At 33.9% G+C, this 22917-nt stretch overlaps 3 protein-coding genes across 7 annotated transcripts; 1 reads left to right on the top strand and 2 right to left on the bottom strand.

Annotated features, from left to right (window-relative positions):
• The first annotated feature begins 735 nt into the window (after positions 1–735).
• LOC112776825 (putative F-box/FBD/LRR-repeat protein At1g66290) lies at positions 736–5419 on the top strand. 4 transcript variants are annotated; one of them, XM_025821084.3, is made up of 4 exons: positions 768–876; positions 3037–4293; positions 4373–4573; positions 4755–5255. In XM_025821084.3, exons 2-4 carry the CDS (start codon positions 3046–3048, stop codon positions 5004–5006), a joined length of 1701 nt encoding a protein of 566 aa, XP_025676869.1. In that variant the 5' UTR covers positions 768–876; positions 3037–3045; the 3' UTR covers positions 5007–5255. The 4 variants fall into 4 exon arrangements, with proteins under 4 accessions (XP_072085127.1, XP_025676869.1, XP_072085126.1 ...); XM_072229025.1 differs by lacking the exon at positions 768–876 and adding an exon at positions 889–2687; XM_072229026.1 differs by having other exon boundaries at positions 736–876; positions 4373–5175.
• LOC112776826 (serine carboxypeptidase-like 20) lies at positions 5168–11461 on the bottom strand. The gene is made up of 14 exons (XM_025821086.3): positions 10986–11461; positions 10471–10616; positions 9505–9581; positions 8711–8833; positions 8507–8609; positions 8391–8428; positions 8218–8319; positions 7851–7931; positions 7524–7769; positions 6827–6892; positions 6626–6747; positions 6044–6157; positions 5713–5758; positions 5168–5487 (listed from the first exon to the last, which is right to left on the bottom strand). Exons 1-14 carry the CDS (start codon positions 11126–11128, stop codon positions 5404–5406), a joined length of 1491 nt encoding a protein of 496 aa, XP_025676871.1. The 5' UTR covers positions 11129–11461; the 3' UTR covers positions 5168–5403.
• A 7354-nt stretch (positions 11462–18815) lies between these two features.
• On the bottom strand, positions 18816–22557 carry LOC112779384 (pentatricopeptide repeat-containing protein At1g71420). Of its 2 annotated transcripts, XM_072227796.1 has the most exons (4): positions 21814–22557; positions 19914–21737; positions 19697–19807; positions 18816–19560 (listed from the first exon to the last, which is right to left on the bottom strand). In XM_072227796.1, the coding sequence occupies exons 1-2, from the start codon at positions 22414–22416 to the stop codon at positions 20028–20030; spliced, it is 2313 nt and encodes a 770-aa protein (XP_072083897.1). In that variant the 5' UTR covers positions 22417–22557; the 3' UTR covers positions 18816–19560; positions 19697–19807; positions 19914–20027. The 2 variants fall into 2 exon arrangements, with proteins under 2 accessions (XP_072083897.1, XP_025679408.1); XM_025823623.3 differs by having other exon boundaries at positions 19697–21737.
• Between the last annotated feature and the right edge of the window lie 360 nt (positions 22558–22917).

The following is a 22917-nucleotide window of genomic DNA, read 5'->3' as shown; positions in this document are numbered from 1 at the left end:
TGAGAATAAAAAAAATAGTCTTGATTTATATAATTTAATACCTTGAGTATTGTAATTTTTTAATACTATCCTCCTCATCCATTTGTGAATAAAACTCTACCTCTCTACATTTGGCCCCTCCATGGTTTATATAAAGAGCTCATTGACACATACTAAACGTAAACCGCTATAGGCACCAGCGGTTTACGCACGCACACCAACCTACATAAACCGCTGCTGGTAGCAGCGGTTTATGACCAACCAAAAATACACATAATCCGCGGCTGGTACTAGCGGTTTATGACCAACCAAAAATACACATAATCCGCGGCTGGTACTAGCGGTTTCTGTGCACTTGTAAACCGCTACTGGCAGTAGCGGTTTATATAAAATAGTGAAACAATGTATTTATGTACGTTTTTAAAACAATGTATTTACGTAAAATTGGGGTTCAAACAATTTAAAAACGTAAATTGCCCTATTTTTAATATATATTTTATACAAATAATTAATTTTTTATGTACATATATCATAATTATTTGACAAAATAATTTTTTATCCTTTATGTTTAATTAAAAAACAATTAATAAAATATAAAAAATAATTTACTTAACCAATAAATTAGCGAGCATTATCTTAACTGAAAATTGACTAAAATTACAAAAATATAAATTAACTTGATAACTTTCGTACAAAATTATAATTTAAATAATTTTTAAGATAAGATAAGATATTATTAAGATTGAATAAATTTTCGGTTTATATTGTATTAAATAATAGGGATCATATTTAAATTTAAACACCCCTCTCTGTCTCTCTGTTAAACTCAAAACCGCCACTCCCTTCGCGCCATCTCCCTCTTCTTTCAATCTTCGGTGACTGAAATCTGCGTTCCAGGTTCGGTTCTAAGTTCTAACAATCTAGCGGTTATTATCATTGTTAATTAACCAATACTGCCATTAAATTAGCTGTGATTATGTATCGTTTTCTGCACGTGTGGAGCTTCTTGTGATTCTAACCCTAATTTGAGTATTCAAAGCTTTAATTTATTCGGCATGGGGAGACAGATTGCTGATTAGTCTCTCTGATACTTCTTTCTAACGCTGAATGTATTGAACTCATTGATCAGTATACGATTGCTTAGTGCTTACTATAGAGAGAGTAGGGACACACAAAATCAACCCAAATGTAAAAATTCTCAACAGAAATTTTACTAATTCCAATATTTATTAGCACTTCTGCATATACTGAAAGGTTTCTTGGCAAATAATCTTCAAATATTGCACAGAGAACATAGAGTTAGAGGTTTTCGACTTTGCTTTAGCTCAAATCCTTAAAATCTCATATTTTTTAAAAATCATGCTTCTTCCTACATCTTCTATTAATGGATTAAACAAAATTAGGTGATGGGAGCATTGCAAAAGCAATACATAAATATAACAAAGAAGTTTTATATATTGTAATGATTGAACTTTGATTCTTTTTGTTCTTACTGTGTGGTCAAACTTAATATATAATGGGCACAAATAATGTATAACATTATATACTTAATACATCCTTCATCTTATTTACTTTTTGCATCCTAATTAGTGGCGTCTCAGCGCATGGTAATCGATGATGATTCTTGTGGGTTTTGCTTTGTTAATTAGTGTTGCAAAAAACAAAGGGGAAAAAATTCATTAACTATTTTCTTTTTCTAAAAGAGTCTCTATATTACAAGGAACATTGTAGTCCTTAAGTCAAATGTCAACACTCAACACTCAGTGATGACCATTTAAGATATCCCCACGTTGTTCTTGTTCGGCTCTGTTTCTTTCATGTCTCACAAAGGCTGAGACACAGATACAAAGACATAAATATTGAGACAGACACACATACACAAAGACGGTTAAAAAATATTGTGTTTGGCAATTATAATGGATAGAGTATACATTATTTTAAAAAGTCTATTTTATCCTTGATATATGAAAAAAATTCATTAACTGCATTTTTATCCTTTTATCTTCTTCCATCAACCTGATTCGTATTTCTAACAAAACTAATTTATAATTCCATTTTCATAATCCAGAGTAAATTCAAACAACAAAACAAAATTTTACATAGATATATATTAGTAGGGTTTGTGTCAAGAAGATTAAAGAAAGCAGAGAAAAAAAAGAAGAGAAATAAAATTATGAATTGCAAAGATGAATGTAAAAATAAAATTATGAATTTTAAAAATAAATGTACTCTACTTCAGTAACTTGTACTCAGCCAATATACTCATGAAATGGATCCTCTCCATTTTTTTAACACTTGGAGAGAATAAAGTGTGATCTCTCATCTTTAATTCTATAAGTGGGACCAAAAATAAATAGGAAAAAGAGAGCAATGAAGGGTGAGATTAAAGAATTTGGATCCTCTAAAGTTTGAATTTTACTTTAGAGAGTAAAGTGTGATCTTCTACCCTTGAATAGTTTCTCTTTCATATTTATTATTGGTCCCACCTATGAAATCAACGGTGAGAGATCACACTTTACTCTCTAAAGTAAAATTCAAACTTTAGAGGATCCAAATCCGAGATTAAACACTTGACAGCATCCAGTTTTTTTTCCATTGGAGAGTTCCACTCTCATAGGAAAGGATGAAGGTGAATAATAACAAAGATGAAGAAGAGAAAAGGGAGCCCTGGAGAAGGAAAGTGCATGGAGAAAAAAGAGAAAAATGAGGCAAGAGTAAAATAGTATAAAAATATAATTTCATTTATGTCTTAAGTCAAAAATGTGTGTCTTACCTTTTTGAAGAGACACAAATTACATGTATTTTATGGATATTTATGTGTAACCGTATTTCTCTTAATTTTGTGTCTTAATAACCAAACACTGAACATGTATATCCATGTCTATGTCTTTGTGTCTTGTCTTGTCTTCAAAAGCAAACCTACCTTTGATAACTTCATCAGTAAAAAACTCTACCTCATGAACCTTATTGATTAACATGAAAAGTGGTATTTTTGACTACCATAATTTGACATGGTTTGAGTTATTTGTTTCTGATATTCTTCTACTTGCTTTGAAGGACACAATAATGGATGAAAAAATGGACCATATATCCGGCTTACCAGAAACCTTACTTCATGACATTCTCTCAAGACTGCCAAAGAAAGATGCTATCAAGACTAGTGTTTTGTCTAAGACATGGAGAGAAACATTGTATACCTTTCCCATTTTGTCTATTTGTGACCGAGGATCTATTAGGAAGTTTTCCAAGCGGAAGGAAGATCAACCAATTAAGGCATTCCTTGATCATGGCAAGCAAAGATTGGTGAGGTTCAGTGACCAAGGCTTAGCAATCAAAGAATTCAAGCTCAAGCTTAGTTTAACCTGCTATGACCTTCAGCTTATATACCCTGATGTTGATCAGTGGCTTAAGTTAGCTAGTGAATGTGATGTCCAGACCCTAAAGCTTTGCCTGCCTACTTTAAAAGAGGATGATCCGTGCCTATGTTATATCTTGCATCCAGGTGTCATTGAAGCAAGATCACTTAATAAGTTAGTGCTTAAGGGGAGAATCAGATTTGACAAAGAATTCCTGAATCCTTCAGTCAAGTTTTCCTCACTCTGTGTATTATCCTTGAGCTATGTCCTTTTTGATGACGAAGGTGCTATCGAGCATGTTATTTCTCATTGTCCTTTAATTGAGCAGATAACCTTGAAGTGGTGTTACGTATACAATCCTTCAAGAACAAAATTTTCCTTTATGAAATCCTTAGGCATACATGGTCTGCAAAAGCTCAAGGGAGTTGATATTCAAGGCGTAGAAGAAGTTTATATTGATGCTCCAAATATTGAGAAAATATATTATGGTGCTGTCAGTGATGAGCCCTCTAAGATAAGTTTTGATAGTTGCAGAAATTTGAGAGCTTTGACCTTGATGAATATGAAGATTGAATTTATTATTACAAACGAGTGGTTTCTTCATCTGTTTTCTAAATTTCCTTTCCTTGAGAGTTTGGAATTGATTGAATGTTTCATGTTTGATATCATTAATATTTCAAGTGGTCAACTCAAGGCTTTGGTGTTGTCTAATTGTTCTACCATGGTGAAGCTAGAAATTGACACTCCAAATCTGTCATCATTTCGGTACTATTTTGCTGGTGACGACTTACCTTCCATATCTTTTCGACAATGTTCTAGTCAACTGCAAGTAAATGTTCATCTCCACATGTTTCCTCCATTTCTTTACCAGTTGGGGAAATTTGTCAAACAATTTAAACCACAAAAATTCTTGACATGGCTCTCGCTCTCTATACGTCCTGATGATGATCATTATCATGTAAGTATAAATAGCTACTTATATTCTGCTCGTTTGCCTATTTTCTTAATATGGTTTTAATATGCCTTGGATTATGCAGGATTGGGAAGAGGAAGATGACCCATATTCATTCCCAGCTACATTCCCTGTGCCAATCATCAAACACTTGGTCATACGGTCTGTTCGGGGAATTCAATCTAATAAGTATGGGCTTCTTGTGAATCGCTTGTTCCATAGTTGGTACCCAGAAACAATTTCATTGAGCTTGAACCCTTCTCATTGCAGTAAAGCATTCATCGAGGTACAACATTATCTCCAAAATTTCTACGTTATTTCCCCCCCTTTACATCTTGCCATCTTGGTGATATTCGTTTTTGCTTTTCATCAGTTCAAAATGTTATCTGTGGTGCTTCTAACTCTCATTTGTTCTTTGTCAAAAAAAAAAAAAAAAAAAAAAAAAAAAAAAAAAAAAAAAAAAACAGTTTTTATACTTGATGCCAATGAAAACGAAAAAACGGTCTTTATACTTGATGCCAATGGAAATGAAGGAAAAGGGTAAGTCTTGCTCCTACTGTCATCACAAGTCTAAGTGTTGGTTGCATGGCTTCAAGGATGTCAAGGTCACAAGCTCAGTCAAAAATGATGTGAATGTTGTTGATTTTGCTCATCTCAAATCTATTTTAGATAGATTGTCAAGTTCAGATAATAGAAATATTAGTTTTAGATTAAAATAGTAATTTTCCTCTTGTTAGTTAAAACAGGAATAGAAAATAATATTTTGTCCTGATTTTCACTTCTAACTTGAACAAGAAGAATGTGCTAGTTTTTTTTAAATAATTTTTATTTATTTTTTGTTTAGCTCTTATTCAAACATATAAAAGGAAAAGTATCGATCTTCTAAGCATGAAAGGATAATCACTATCAAATTCTTTAGTACAATTCATAAAACTAAGCTCTCAGAAGGATTAAACAATGTGTAATAATGATATGAATTTTGGGGAGTGTAGCTATTTAGTAATAAACATGGGAGATAAATAATAGAATACAGATAATAACCTCTTGTGTTCATATACTTTTTTTGTGGCATATTGTCTTCATAAATAAAGGTCATCAATGTAGCATGAGGCCCTCTCATATTGGCAATCCAGTCAGAAAGCGTTTATAAAATTCCAAGGACTCTTGTGGTTTATATTCAGGAACTGTATGTCCAGCTCCCTGTGCCGATGTAATCAATTAGTATCAAAATCTAAAGGGATCCAAAAGTAATTTAATATACAACAAGTGTGATTCTTTCCAGTTTCTTTTCTCTGCCATTATTACTTTTTGATGTATCATTGGATACATTATATTTGAAAAGTATCTGGATATAACCATGTATGCAGTCATGTATCAAAAATTGGTGACTATATAATAGAAAATTGAAGGGAGTAATGTACAGACCTTTATGGTTAGAAAGGTAAGATTCTTGTCATATCCTTGGATAAACCTGCAACCAATTATGAATTTAGTCAACCGTTAGTCAAGATTGGTAATTTATGAGGAAGAACATTTCCGGAATCCGGAGGATTTATGATGAAAATGTTGCAATCTTAGTAGGGATACCAGAAAGTGTACCTAGCTATGCTTTCATAAATCATAATCTTAGATAATTAAAAGAAGAACATGTTTATCTAGGACTACTTGAGAAGCAGCCACAAAATCTAACAAGTTCCTTCCATCTAACTGATTCAAACATTTGAGGTTAACTAAGATTAGAGGGAAATGTATGTACCCTGCAACTTGACCATTGGTTGACCAAGGCCTCCATTCATCAACGATTTTGTATCCAAGAGATCTTGTCCATGCTTCACTCCCAGTAAATGGAACACACATATCATGATCACCGCTGCCAAAGAACATAAAAGTTCTCTTCTCAACTAACAACTAAAGAGACCCAATTCAATCATAGAATACAGCAACTAAAGCAACAAGTTTGATGGGAAAAAGTTGAGATATATTAACATTTTCTGGTAATTAGTGGTGAATGTCGCGGCACTGTGCTGTGTCTGTAGAAAACTCCTTGAGGAGGGTAGAAATTCCTTACTTGTGAAGCTAGATAGCTTCTCTATTTTGCAAATTGCAATAGGATTACATTCTTTCTCTATATTATTATATTTTCACCATAAAAACAGATTAATACAAGGGATGATTACTCCCTTAACCTTGGTAAATATATATGCTTTTTACAGGGGAACCTTATTCCCCTCCCACCATTTAACCAACCACACAATGAACTGCACCTAAACGATAATAAATAGTAATGATATGTTTTTGCCGAGATAAATGTAGAAATGCTGTTGAGTTGGTAACTCGCCTGTATATAAGTGCTCGATATCCTTTAGAAGTTAGGTTCTCGTGGTATTTGATCATGCTCCCGGCATCATGGTTGAAGAAAATTGCGTCGGTGCACAAAACCCAACTGTTGACCAAACTTTCCTATTTCATCAGAAATATCTCAATTTAGTTCATCCATGTCAACAACCAAAAATACAAGTGTATCATATTGAAACCTCACCTCTGCAGTGTGAATTGCTTTTCTGACCGCTTCATTGTTCAACCATGCAGTTGCGACCCGATCATCCTTAAAATAATATTAGATCTTGGTATTAAGACAATGAAATCAGCTAAATGAATGATCACTATTTTTCTCAAAGTTGATATGATTGAAACAAGAGGTGTGAAGAAAGAAAATACTGTGAACTGTTTCTTTTGACCAGGAAATGTTTTGTTAATTTCTTCTAAATTGAATTATAACAAATGGAGAAGATCCAAACAAAATTTTATGCAGTAACTGTGCCTTGATGTTATTAAGAAATGAACTAGAACATCAAATCCCTTCACACCATGATTTGAACCCAAAGCTTTGGTTTTCTAAGCACCATTATGTGTCAGTAGAGTTAGCATATTGCTTTTAAAACAAAATGTACTCCAATCTAGTTTTAGTTTTTATCTGATCATCAAACTTGAAAGACAAGCATGATTTACATTATGTAACATTTCAAACATCATCGAAGACACTTTTAATAGTGAATTTTATTTTAGCATTTAGCAAATTCTATATTTCAGGACTTTTTAAAATCATTTTGTAATTTAGTTATTAGAATATATTTTTGTGTTATTCGTTCAGAGACTTAAACAAGTAGACATTACTTATTCAACAATCAACCAATGAAAATTGACAGTAAAGCCTAAAGGCAGATAAAGAAGCATACAGTGCATGGAACATTATTGTTGTTGCTCAGTTCTGGCCAAGTTGGTACAATTCCTGCTCTCACAGGCGCTCTTAGGGGCCAAGCACGGCCAAACATTCTTTTCCTCACGGGAAGAGGTCTCTCGGTCTCACCCAACTTCCGGAAGCTAGATGGCAGCCTAATATAGGTTTCTTTATTAAACTCCTCTTCCTCTGTGGCATGATAGCATGGTTCTAGAATGTCATATATGTTTACCCCATCAATTATCTGAAATAGAAAGAATCATCAGCAAGTCCTGAATTCATCTTAGGCTCATTTACTGCGAGTGCTGTGATATATTTAAATTACCTGATCAACTTTTGAAAGCTTGCTTGAGCAATTGTCATTGAGTGGATTATAGAAATTCCCATTGCACTCAGCATTAACCTCCTGTAGCAAGTACCATTGAAAAGACAACAAATCCATATCAATTAAGAATGCATACTTTACAAGGAAATTTCATACTTGACCTCGTTCTAAGATTGAGTATTGAAAAAGAAATAAACTAATTCAAATTAATCATGTCAAGAGAAAATTGAAATTTGTTTGAAAATGCCTAAAATATGGATTTAGAAAATTACAAATTTCATTTAAAACAATAATTTAATGGTCTATTAAGATAATAAATCGATGATGATTCACTTGGATGAACTTCATCAAAGGATTTTATTTTCACCTGATAGAGATCATCAGAGATAAGTCCCATCCCATGCACAAATGGTACAAGAGCATTGCCATCAAATTGCTCATCACAAACACCATTTCCAACCATGTATCCCTGCATGCAACTAATTCAGCTAACAACCACAGCCTCAAAAAGATATATTGATCACTTATACTTTAAAAGACCTTGAAATTCAGCTTAGGCTTCACACCAGCATCGATTCCTGTGGATCAAGAAAATGCACATTAATTGTGATCAATAACGCATTAACTCAACAATTTGAGGACATAACTTATCATACCTTTTGCTACTTCATAGGCAAGTGTAGGAACATAAACACCAGCATATGACTCTCCAGTAATGAAGAAAGTGTTGGAAAGGAACTCAGGATATAGCTCAAACCACTAGTTGGTCAATAAAAAGGTAGATAAGTTAGAAATTTGGGAAGAAATATTCGAATTAACTCAGATATTTTGTCAAAATTACCCAGTTGTTTCTTATCTACCTTAAGGAGAAAGGCATGTGAATCAATGGCAGTCTTTATGTCTCCAGTGTCGTAATCAGTCTGGTTCTTGGAGTATGAAAATCCCACACCAGCAGGAGAATCCAGATATATAATATTGGAAACCTATAATGCAGAACAGAATCATATTTAAAGTAATCATAAGTAGGAAGTAAGACAATACACAATAAATAATTGGTGAATTACACAGGCATATCAGGACAACAACAAACTACAGTGACAACAAAAATGGGATTAGTTATATAGATAAAAACAATGTTATGGTGCCCTATCATAAATTATCTTTACATTTAATTAACATCTAAATGTTTTCTTATAGTTTCACCTGTTCTATTTTTAGGCTCCCTCCACCTGTAGCTATTGGACTACAACTACCCTCCATCTGGTCCACTCTCCCTATACCCTGTCAGGGCCTCTTCAAACCTTCTCCACACATATTTAAACTATCTAAGACGAAATTCTACCATCCCTTCTGCAATTGGTGCTATCCCGCCTTTCTCTCTAATGTGTCTATTCCTGATACTATCTTGTTTAGTGTCTATTCATCCATTACAAGAATGCTAGTCTCAGTAATGTTGAACTTAAGTTCCTGTTGACTTTTTTTTTTTCGATAACTAAGTTCCTGTTGACTTTTCACTGCTAAATATTTAGTCTTTTTCATCTGATGAATTATGCAAATAATGCACCAAGATATCCTGGGAAGGAAATCACCCTTCCCTGTATATTGAGACAAAAGATCCTCTTCCAGGTTTTAATATAGCTTAAAAGTTTCAGACCTTTGACCAGCTGTAAGGATTGAGGTGCAAGGTGGGAAGACCTCCTGCGGTCTTTGCAGGTTCAAAATTAAACGGACCTGAAAGACAATCAATTGCTCTGTGATTTATAATTTATAATTTATAATTTATGAATAATAAATATTGAATTTGGTAAAATTGAGCACAGTTAGTCATCAACAAAGGATTTTTAGACTCTGGTCATGTAAAAACTATTTCTACTGTTCGAAAGTCCATACTCCAGATGAAAATACACACAGAAAAAATTATTCAATTTATGGATAACCATCAAGATTTCACAACCAAAGGTTGTTAATGAAATTATTTAGGCCATTATTTCAGCTGAAATCTACTTAGTAATAAGACATTGAGCTGATTATTCTGTCATTTTCAGAATCGAAACGTCATGTAGGATGAATACAAAATACATCCATATGTGTTCAACAAAACAGTGAAATGCGGTTGTTACAAAGTTGACGACCTATGTAAACCTTACATCAATTTTATCAGCCAGAATTCAGACAAAATGTGGGAATTTCTGAGGATGAAACCTGCTTTTACAATAATATAATTTAACATATACAAAAGGCCTTGTAGGTGGAAGTGATTGCCTACAGATCATTTGCCACTGAATTTAATAACCAATCACAGAATAAACTTGTCACAATCATGATTCAAAACTTAACACACAAGAAATACCACAAAAGCAGAAGAAACCATTCCTTCAAAGTTTGAAGCCATCAAAGTCATATAATATCATATCTTATATTTGATATTAGCTTTCAAGTAATATAATATAAAAAGAGTTAAGCTCTTTTGACTGCACATAGCTATGTAAAATGTAATATTGAACATGTATCAAGATCAAATCCGAAATAAAACCAAAAAAACAAAAAGAAAATATTGGACACGTCCAAAAAATGCATCAAAATGAAAACAGGAAATTATACAGTCTGTGTCTTGAGTTACCATGCTCATATATGAAGCCATCAAAGCTAGAGCATCCTGGGCCGCCGTTCAGCCACAGAACCACCGGGTCCTCGGCCGGTTTACCTTCCGAAACAACAAAATAGTAATACAAGTTCCTCCCATGGTTTTCATCCACAGTCACATACCTTCATTGTCACAAAAAATTGCAACAAAAAATAAAAATAAATAAAAATCAGGCACAAATTCAGTAGTTCCCCTCACTCGGTCAACGGGCAATAACACTTAAAAACCCCATCATCACAAAATTGTAAAACACTATCTACCAATAAAATCACCAACAAAAAAGGGTCAAAATTTTAGTAGATACTGCTATCATTTGACACTTTCATGCAAATTTATTAGCTGACAATGTGAAATTAAGTCTCAGTGGATCAGTACTGAACTCAAGGTTACAATTAATACAGCAGAAATGAGAATTAACTAATATTAAAAAAAATTAGTTTCTAGAAAAATTAAAATCGAAAAAGAGCTAATAGAGTTACAGAATCATATACCCTGCATAATGCTTTGAAGGCAAAGTGCCATTAAAACCAGGAATTTGAGTTATTAGGGCACTTTCAGGAGCTGATTGGGTCAAAACAAAGCTAAGAAAAATGTGAAGTGAGACCAAAGAGAAAATGCTACATTTATCACCCATCCTATTGGAGCAAATAACAAGAAAGATAAAATGAAAAATAAAAATATAAAAATAAAAATATGTATTTAGATTTTAGAGGAGCAAGAGCAAGATTGTTGGAGGGGATATTTATAGTGCACAGAAAAAGTTGTTAAAGAATAAGTGCAAACACAGTGATGATGGCAGCATTGAGGTCCCACGTTTTTCGCAAGTAGCAGAGTTAGTTAACTTAAAAGCAAGGTTTGTTTTGTTTCAGAGAATACAGAAACTAATTTCAGATTAATTAAGGATAATAGTTGCGTTTGTGCTCTGATTACCAAAATCAGCAACCACCTTATGTTTATGTATAGATATAGCTATAGATATTGTTTAATTTATTTTTAATGTTTGTTTTATATTTAATACGTATTTTAAATTAATAAATATTTTAATGTATATTTAATAATACTTCTGTAAGTGAAATGAAATTAATAATAAATTTATTATGAGATTTACTAATTGTGGTGGTGTTGACTGTTGAATAAGATAAGAAAAACTGAAAAAGTAGTGTGTGTAAGAGAGATTAGGCAATGGATCTGAATACGTAGAAGGTAGAACTTAATTAGAAGAAACGTTATGGGGTGGTCCTTCTCGGAAAGAGAGTCTTATTAAATATCTAAAGCGTTTTGCAGTGATGAGACTGAGAGTATCAGTAATCAGTACAGAAGAGCCATCCAATAAGGCAATAAAGTGATTAAATGCTAGTGTGCTACTCTTCACTCTTCAGTGAAGGCGCAACCTTACACTTGCTCACATACTATTCGTTTATACCAAATTTTCTACCTATTATGTCACCAAAAAAAAAATCTACCCATTATGTCTACTAAATCCCATAGACTTTTATCATTTTAGTTTTTTAAATTTAAAATTATTTATATTAGTCTTTAAGAATCTAATTTTAGACATTATGTTAATTTTTAGCTTTTTATAGTATTAAATTAGCGAACTAAATATAAAATTGGTTTTAACTTGTCATGTTAGAACTAACTCATTATTTCGCTAGTTGATTCTATGTCAAAAGATTCAGGGATCAATACAATATTTGGAACTGAATCTCAAAGATTAATATAATAAATTTTGAATCTAAGAGACTAAAATAATAAAAATTATAAATTTTAAAGACCACTATAAATATTGATTTAGTCGTATACATTTATATTTTTTTAAAATGCTTGAGTGGCAGTAATTTGCATTCGAGGTATACGTCCGATATTTTATTGTAGTGTAGATGGTCCGAAAATGGTAGTTAAACTTAAATCTTTCGCTAGTATCGTATCTCTTGGGACAACATCGTGTGCTTCAAGTTGGAAAGAGCTCAGAGTACTCGATGAACTTACGAAATTAGGTTTCATACCATTTTTATAAAGAAAAAATTTTCATTTTTTAGTTTATCTTGTTGTGATAAGAATGGGACGTGGATGCCCATTCCGATGTGAAACTTACTTTCTCAAGAAAGAATAATATTAAATGAATTTTGAAATTATATCCCCCATTCATGTATAATAGAGGCCTTTGCTTCTAAGAAAAATACAATCAATAATAACAACGTTCTCTCTCTTTTATATTTTCTCTCCTTACAAATATTTTAAGTATTCCTCTCTCTTAATTTTTATATATAATATTAGTAAATATATTAATCATCTAGTTATATTGAGATAGTAATTCTAGTAAATATTACTACTTGGGTTATCTAATTATATTTTCATATTTTATTTGTTACTTCTTCCTTATTTATTTAGTTATTTTATAACACGTTATCAGTACGAGACTCTGATCAAATTTTAGGAAGACTCCAGGTAACAAATTTTTATTATGTTGAAACTCTTTCATCTTGAATATAATGCTTTTGATATATTTGGAAATAATTATTTATCATGGATATAGATGTTGAAATCTATCTTGATTCAATGGATCTTGAAGATACCATTAAGGCTGAAAATAATACATCCTAGAATGATAAAGCCAAAGCCATAATTTTTCTTCGTCGTCATCTTGACGTATGATTGAAAAATGAATATCTCACATTAATAGATCCTGCAGATCTGTGGAAAGACTTTGAAAAAATATACAATCATGTGATACTTCCTCAAACCTAATATGTTAGGAAAAACTTTCTTGACCTTCCATGTCTCGAATGTGCTCCTACAGCAGTAGTATCGAGAAAAAGAATTTAAAAATATTCTGATTTAATTTCTTGCTTTCTTGTTGCTGAATGCAACAATGAGTTACTTTTAAGGAATCATGAAGCGCACCCAGTTGGTGCCGCCCCATTTCCTGAAGTAAATGCGGCAATTAACCCCAGAAGAGGTAAATGGCAAGATTTTGATAACAAGAAAAATTATGGAAGGAAAAAGAAATTATATTCACAAGAAAGATCTCACCAGAAGTGGGATAAAGAAAGAAATAATGGACAAAGTATATCAATTGACGATAAATGCTTCCGTTGTGGTGGAAAGGGCCATTGGTCACGTACATGTCGTACCCCAAGGCACCTAGTTGATCTTTATCAAGCATCCTTGAAAAGGGATGACAAAGAAAATGAAACAATTTTTGTTTCAAATGATGAAAATTTCACCACTCATTATGATGTATCTAATTTCTTTAAGGATTCTGAAGGTAATATTGGCTATTTGATCAATGATGGAATAGTTTGATATATGTATGTGTTTGTTAAGTATTCATGTGAATAATTTAACTGTGCATGTACCTCTACTCATTTTATAATTATTATTTATTTTTGAAGAAAAATGGCAAGGGCATATTCTGAAGATATTTGCCTTGCGGATAGTGCAAGTTCGCACACTATTCTTAAAAGTGATATATATTTTACCCATCTTGTGCCAAAAGAAGAATATGTTAATACTATTATTGGCTCAGGCAATGTGATAGAAGGCTCCGGAAGAGCTATAATTTTGTTTCCTGAAGGAACAAAATTTATAATAAATAATGCACTATTATCTACCAAGTCTCTAAGGAACTTGTTGAGTTTCAAAGATATTCGCCGAAATGGATATCATATTGAAACAATGAATGGGGAAAATCATGAGTATTTATGTATCACAACTCATGATTTAAATAAAAAAGTTATATTAGAAAAGTTACCCTCATTTTCATCTGGGTTGTATTATACTAAGATTAGTGCAATTGAATCACATGCCATTGTAAACCAGAAGTTTACTAACCCAAATGAATTCATAACTTGGCATGATAGATTGGGTCATCCGGGAACAACCATGATGGGGAGAATTATTGAAAACTCTCATGGACATTCACTAAAGAACCAGAAGATTCTTAAATTTAGTGAATTTTGTTGTGCTGCATGTTCTCAAGGGAAGTTAATTTTAAGGCCATCACCAGTAAAGATTGGATTTGAGTCCCCTGAATTCCTATAAAGGATTCAAGGTGATATATGTGGACCTATTCATCCACCATGTGGATCTTTTAGATATTTTATGGTCCTGATAGACGCATCTTCGAGATGGTCACATATGTGCTTATTATCTTCTCGCAACCTGGCGTTTGCGAGATTACTGACTCAAATTATTCGATTAAAAGTACAATTTTAAGAAAATCCAATCAAAGTAATTCGCCTTGATAATACTGGTGAATTTACTTCCCAAGCTTTTGATGCTTATTGTATGGCTAATGGAATAAGTGTTGAACATCCAGTAGCTTATGTTCACACACAAAATGGGTTAGCAGAATCACTTATTAAGCACCTCCAATTAATTGCTAGACCCTTGCTTATGAGAACAAATCTTTCAACCTCGGTTTGGGGCATGCTATTTTACATGCCGCAGCACTTATTCGTTTGAGGCCCACGAATTACCATCAGTTCTCTCCTATGCAATTAGCTTTTGGCCAGCAGCCAAATGTCTCCCATTTAAGAATATTTGGGTGTGCAATATATGTTCCCATTACACCACCTAATCGCACCAAAATGGGACCTCAAAGAAAATTTGAGATATATGTTGGATATGATTCTCCCTCTATAGTGAGGTATCTTGAGATACAAACGGGAGATGTATTTAAAGCCCGGTTTGCGGATTGTCATTTTGATGAATCAAAATTTCCAATATTAGGGGGAGAGAATAAGCTTCCTGAAAAGGAACTTAATTGGAATGCATCCTCGTTGATGCATTTAGATCCTCGATCAGGGCAATGTGAACTAGAAGTTCAAAAGATTATACATTTGCAAAGAATAGCAAATGAATTGCCTGATGCATTTTCCGATACAAAGAGGATAACCAAATCTTATATACCAGCGAAAAATGCCCCAATTCGAATTGATGTCCCAGTAGGACAAGTAGCCACTGAAGCAAATTCACGCCAGAAGCGTGGCAGGGTGGAAAATGCCCCAATTCGAATTGATGTCCCAGTAGGACAAATAGCCACTGAAGCAAATACACGCCAGAAGCGTGGCAGGCCTGTCGGTTCCAAAGATAAAAATCCTCGAAAGAGAAAAGAGGTAAATAATATTCCTGTTGAAAAAGACATAGTAGAGACACCTGCAGTTGTCGAAAATTCTGATATAGTTTTAACGCCAGAAGACGTTCAGGTACCTAAAAATTGTGAAAATGACGAGATCTCGATAAATTATGTCTTAACAGGAGAGAAATGGGACCGAAATAAGACAATTATCAATGAAATATTTGCATATAATGTGGCATTAAATATCATGCATGAAAGTAAGGATCTTGAGCCAAGATCAGTCGAAAAATGTCGACAAAGGAATGATTGGCCAAAATGGAAAGAAGCCATGAAGGCTGAATTAGACTCACTTGCAAAACGTGAAGTCTTTGGACCTGTAGTCCGTACACCTGAAAATGTAAAACCTATTGGATACCGATGGGTATTTGTGAGAAAATGAAATGAGAAAAATGAAGTTGTGCGCTACAAAGCCCGACTTGTGGCACAAAGTTTTTCACAAAGGCCCGGTATAGATTATGAAGAAACGTATTCCCCTGTAGTGGATGCGATAACATTGCGTTATTTGGTCAGTTTATCTGCATATCATAAACTGCATATACATTTAATGGATGTGGTAACAGCCTATTTATATGGCTCTTTAGATCGGGATATCTATATGAAAGTCCCTGAAGGACTAAAGATATCTAAACCATCCAATGAATATTCGCAAGGGTTATACTCAGTCAAATTGCAAAGATCTTTATATGGTTTGAAGCAATCTGGACGAATGTGGTATAATCGTCTTATTGAGTATCTGGCCAAAAACGGATTTAAGAATGATGATATCTGTCCATGCGTTTTCATAAAGAAATCTGCATCTGGGTTCATTATAATTGCTGTGTACGTTGATGATTTAAATATCATTGGAACTCTTTAAGAGATTCCAACAATTATAAAAACTCTAAAAGAAGAGTTTGAGATGAAAGATCTTGAAAAGACTAAATTTTGTCTCGGCCTGCAGATCAAGCATACAAAAAATGGTATCTTTATTCATCAAACAACATACACAGATAAGATCCTGAAAAGATTTTATATGGATAAGTCACATCCATTAAGTACCCCAATGATCATAAGATCTTTGGATTTGAAAAAGGATCAATTCCGTCCTAAAGAAGAGAATGAAGATATCCTTGGTCCTGAAGTACTATATCTTAGTGCTATTGGAGCGCTAATGTATCTTGCTAATAATACACGACCTGATATATCATTTGCTGTGAATTTACCAGCAAGATATAGTTCCTCTCCAACCAGAAGACATTGGAGTGGAATCAAACAGATCTTTCGATATCTTCATGGAACGGTTGATATGGGATTGTTTTATCCCTATGGATCCAAGTCACAACTAGTTGGCTATACAGATGTCGGATACTTGTCTGATCCACATAAAGGGAGATCTCAAATAGGGTACTTGTTCACATATGGTGGTACAGCTATATCATGGAGGTCCACGAAACAGACGATAGCAGCAACCTTCTCTAATCATGCTGAAATACTGGCGATTTATGAAGCTAGTCGCGAGTGTTTTTGGCTGAGGAGTCTGATTCAATATATTTTGTCATCATGTGGACTGATTGATCATAAGATAACTCCAACTGTCCTATTTGAAAATAATACAGCATGTATTGCTCAACTTAAGGGTGGATACATCAAAGGTGATAGAACAAAGCATATTTCTCCCAAATTCTTCTTCACTCATGATCTTCAAAATCAAGGGACAATTGATGTCCAACAGATCCGTTCAAGTGACAATCTGGCAGATTTATTCACAAAGTCACTCCCAAAATCCTCCTTTGAAAGATTGGTACATGAGATTGGGATGTGCCGATTTCGAGACATTAAATGATGTCGACAAGAGGGGGAGACTGTACTCTTTTTTCCTTGGTCAGGTTTTTTTTTCCCATTGGGTTTTTCTTGACAAGGTTTTTAATGAGGCAGTCTCCATCACAAAGGATATTGTACTCTTTTTCCTTCACTAAGGTTTTTCCCACAGGATTTTCCTTTAGTAAGGTTTTAATGAGGCAATAATCCTAAATGGGCATCCAATGGGGAGTGTTGTGATAAGAATGGGACGTGGATGTCCATTCCCATGTGAAACTTACTTTCTCAAGAAGGAATAATATTAAATGAACGTTGAAATTATATCCCCCATTCATGTATAAATAGAGGCCTTTGCTTCTAAGAAAAATACAACCAATAATAACAACGTTCTCTCTCTCTTTTATATTTTCTCTCCTTATAAATATTTTAAGTACTCCTCTCTTTTAATTTTTATATATAATATTAATAAATATATTAATCATCTCTATTATATTGAGATAGTAATTCTAGTAAATATTACTATTTGGATTATCTAATTATATTTTCATATTTTATTTGTTACTTCTTCCTTATTTATTTAGTTATTTTATAACATATCTAACGCTATTAGTAGTGAAATAATTACATTAGTTGAAGTCTTATAATACATTAAGACAACGTATAATAACTGATTTGAAATTGATTCTTGTCACATTTTTATATAATTATTTCCGAACACACGATCATTATAAATAGAATACAATACAAATTGAATCAAACCAAATCTCATTTTCAATTGTTTCAATGGTCATATAGAATACGCCAATATAGATTGGATTACTACGAATTTTGGAACCCAAAATAATAATAATAATAATAATAATAATAATAATAATAATAATAATAATAATAATAATAATAATAATAAAACAATACAAACGCTTACGTTTAGTCTTCATAAAACGTAGTTGCAACTCAACAGTTATCTTGCCGTGTAAAATGCTAATGCTAATGCCAGTGTCAATAAACTTCAGGGCACAGCAACTTCATAATAGAGAGATAGTTTAACAATGAATCACGGTTAATAGGCAAGTAAAGAATACAATTTACTGATTTTAAAATTTAAAAACAAAAATATATTTTTTATTTTTTGTTAATTGTTGACAGTTCTAGATAATTGGCTAATTGTACTTTGTTATTGTTGACGCATGACCATACAAAACCACACTAAGAATTCTTGCTTGAAATTTTGAAATAGTAAACATACTTGAGAAGATTCTAATTGTAACCTGTGTCAGAGAATTAATCCAAAATAAAACTTATTTAGGGTTATATACTTATATTAGGCTAGTGATAAGATTCCAGGTGGTTGTAGAGCTCTATGATTTATGTGTAGTAAGAGTTTCTTGCATAAAACTCATTCATACTATTAAAACTCAACACATTAATCAGAATTACATAGTGATCAATGTTCATTAAGAAAAATTTATCCTAAGTAACATTATAGATCTTCATATTAGGCACTGTACCTGCACATTGTGGTCATTCCAGAAAGAAGGATCCGCACAGAACTCGGAACTCCAGAGAAACTGCGGTGCTGCAACTAGCAACCGACAAAGTGTCTTCCTCGTTATCCATGTTGCCAATGCTCTGAACTGTAGAAGTTTGAACTAGGATGTCCTTGGTGGCAGGAGGGTTTAGATCCAGCAAGCTCGAATTGGAGGAAGAGCTGTGATGGAACTGAACCCAAATCAACTCTTGACAGCACTCACAGCATCTAACAGAAACGACATGGTTTCATTGAACTTCATTGAAGAAGAGATGAAATTGTTGTGGAAGAATGACATGGTTTTGCTGCACTTCCCTGTGCCTGTGCTTAAAGGTGTTGACATATTTCCTTAAATCATCTTCCTTGGACAGGTTCAAAGCTTAAGAATTTTCGATGCTATCTTTGGACCCCTCATTCTTGGCTTTTCAATATGAATATCAATCAATCCTAAAAAATCATTTTCACCCTTCTTCACAATCACCTAGTTCTAAACAGGAGGTCTGTGCTGAGTGCTGACAATGGCACAATGCACCCACAAACAGGGCTTCCCTACCACACACACTGTTACTTCTTCCATATCCATTGAAGCAAGTAGTTCCTGTTCACACAATCAATTAAAGATAGATTTATGCAATTAATCATTCAAAGTTCGTATTGAAGAATCACACATGTAATCATATCCTAAATATCTTTAATGAATGAAGAAATATTGTTGTATGTTTGATGTTTCTTACCTTCTCCAAGTTCAACATACCCAAGAACACCACCACATGCAACCAATAGTGTACTCCAAAGAACTGCTCTTCATGCAAGAAAGTGAGCAACTGTTTCCCCTGCTAAACAAGCTCACAACCCAAAGGGTCCACCAAAAATATGCACATTAGTACTTTCCAGTGAGATGAATGTTACAACTTAAAATTTACAATATTTTCCACATAAATATGTAAACACCTCTTTCTATCACTTTCTCCAATAACTATTAAGTGCACGGTATTTCTCAACCAGAAGCTCCACCATGGTTGAAACCAGTACTCAAACAAAGCATTGGGAATTGCAGTTATTATGTTACCAATAATCATTACATGAGCATGCTCCATATTTGAAGTGGTGAAAGCGATTTGAATCTCTCACAGTAATTTCCTTCTGAAGAAGATATGATGCTAACTTCATGAAATTGTGGCAATCCACACAAATGCGGATATTCTTCATTATTTTAACGACGTTCCCAACAAATGGAAACTTTTCTTCATTCATTATGGCAAATACCAAGGCCATTTTCTCACTATGATGTAACAATTGGTTTTCTTTGTGCTCCATTTCAGTGTCATATAAGGCTAAGTTGATCTCTGGTGCATAACCTATCTCTTTCAACTGTCCAACCAATATCTCAAGCCGGTTTAATATGGCAACCCTCTGTGGATGATGTTGACCACCAGAGGCAAACTCGTGAACCCGCATACCAATCTGAACCCAGCTTAATCCAGGTTCTTTCCTCACCTTAGAATCTCTCATTTCCTTCCTAACTAGGCTAGCTTCAGCGAAACTACCACCAGAGGAATATATGTTTGACATTTGTACATATCCCAATGAATTATTGGGTGCCAATTCTGTAAATTTATTAGCTGCTAATTTGGCCAAGTGAGTCTCACCATACTTACGGCAAGATCCAAGTAATGAACTCCAAATCACAGAATCAGGTTTCATTGGCATCTTGCGTATCAAGTCCTCAGCTTCAGATAACTTCCCAGCTCGTCCATAGAGGTCAACCATGCAAGCATAGTGATCTAGTTGAGGAACAATACCATGATCATCAGACATGGAATTAAAAATTTTCACTCCTTGGTCAACAAGTCCAACATGACTGCAAGCTGAGAGAAGTGCAACGAACGTTGTAGCATCTGGATGCATATTTATTTGCTGGAAGAGTTTCAGTGCATCTTTAGTTTGCCCGTGCAAGGCATACGACTTAATCATTGAATTCCATGAAACCAAATCACGAAATTTCATTTCTTCAAATACTTGTTCAGACAAAGATAAGGAGCCACACCTTGCATAAGCATGTAACAAGGCATTACAAAGAACCGTATCTTCCTGAAACCCTCTTTTAATTACTTGCGAGTGAACAGCCAGGGCATGTTTCTCAGTCACAAAGTATGCACAAGCTTTGAGGGCAATTGAGAATGTATGCCAGTCTGGGACAAAACTTTCACGATGAAGTTGACAGAAAAGGAGGAATGCCTGCTCAGGATCTCGTTCTGCAAACACAGTCATTATAGCAGTCCATGATACAATATCCTGTTGACTTGTTTCAAGGAAGAGCCTGTAGCAGTCGGCAATATCTCCTCCAACGTTTGCATACGATTTTAACAATGCAGTTATCACTTCAACTTCTGAACAAAGAGCACTTTTAATAGCAAGACAGTGCAACTGAAAACAGCTTCTTAGATGTATGTTGATATCACCAAAAGTACTACACTCATTCAAGGAAGAGAAGACACTGAGTAGGGTGGCACGGTCGAACCCAATTCCACTGCTGTACATATGAGTAAACAACCAAACGGCTTGACCCGCGAGTCCACGAAATTGAAAACCTGCAATCATTGAATTCCAAGATATAAGATTTTTGAATTTCATTGACTTGAATAGGATCCAGGCATCATCTACTGTATGATCATAACATCCACCAAAGGCAGAACACTTGCTGTACATTGTAATAAGAGCATTTGCAACATAAAGACTGGCATCCAAAGCAATTTTCAAAGCAACTGCATGTACCTGCATCATGCCACATATAATGTCATACAATAAACACATCGGAATCCAACTAAATCTTCAAAGCAACTGCCAGTACCTGCATGCCACATTTAATGTCATGCGCCTCGCAAGCGCTAAGCAAACTTGCCAAAGCAAATTCATTGGGCCGACAGAAGCTAGCCAACAAGCTAGAAAAGAGAGAGAAACATTCTCTGACTAGGCCACATTGGGCATACCCCGAAATAAGAGCAGTCCAAGAGACAATGTTTCTGTGCAACATTTTATCGAATAGGTGGTGAGCATATGCCAAGTGACCACACTTGCAGTACATATTTATGATGTGATTAGTGAGAAAGAGATCATTTTGTGCTTCTGGGTGTTTGTCAATTACATAATGGTGCAAAGCCATGCCATGTTGGAGGCACTTTCTTCTAGCACAGGCATGGAACAAAGTGGCATAGGTCTGAATGGACATAAAAGAGTGTGTTGTGTCGTGGGTGTATAGTAGTGAAAGAGCTTCTTCCAGGTTCCCTTGGATGGAAAGATTGTATATCTGAGCATGAACGTTTGTGGCTATGGTTGCAACGCTTGAAGTACATAGATTCTGTAAAAAGAAACGTTTGGGGAACATGAAGAACAAAAACTTGGTGGAGCGTAGCATCAAAGGAGTGAGAATTATGCACATCAATGGGAGCATCATAGGTTGTTTTGCACGTTTGTTATTTCACCACTCCGTTAGCATTGCATATTCCAAATGGAACGTTAGCAAAGCCTGAATAGAATTAAACCATGAAACACGGACACAATTGGGAGACGGACACAATTCGGAGACGATATTCACAGACACTCTTGTCCCATAAAAAAATTTTACCGACACGATTGGATACATCTAAATACTATTACGTGTCAATGTGTCTAATCTTATTTTTAATATGTATTTTTAAAATAAATTTAGAAATAATATATATTATTATTTATTAAAACAAAAAATATTTTAAATATTTTATATAATTAAAATAAGACATTAAAAATAACTAAAAAATTAATTTATATGTTAATATTAATAAAATATCAAAATATCATTACGATTTATTTAAAAAATACTTTATATCTGTATCAATGTCCGTGCATCATAGGAATTAAGTAACATCAGGTTTGGAGGGTTTAGTATAAGTTAACATATATATATACTTGTTATAGA

This window comes from Arachis hypogaea, chromosome 19, assembly GCF_003086295.3.
Source record: "Arachis hypogaea cultivar Tifrunner chromosome 19, arahy.Tifrunner.gnm2.J5K5, whole genome shotgun sequence".
NCBI classification, from domain to species: domain Eukaryota; kingdom Viridiplantae; phylum Streptophyta; class Magnoliopsida; order Fabales; family Fabaceae; genus Arachis; species Arachis hypogaea.
This window is presented reverse-complemented; position numbering and strand designations above follow the sequence as displayed.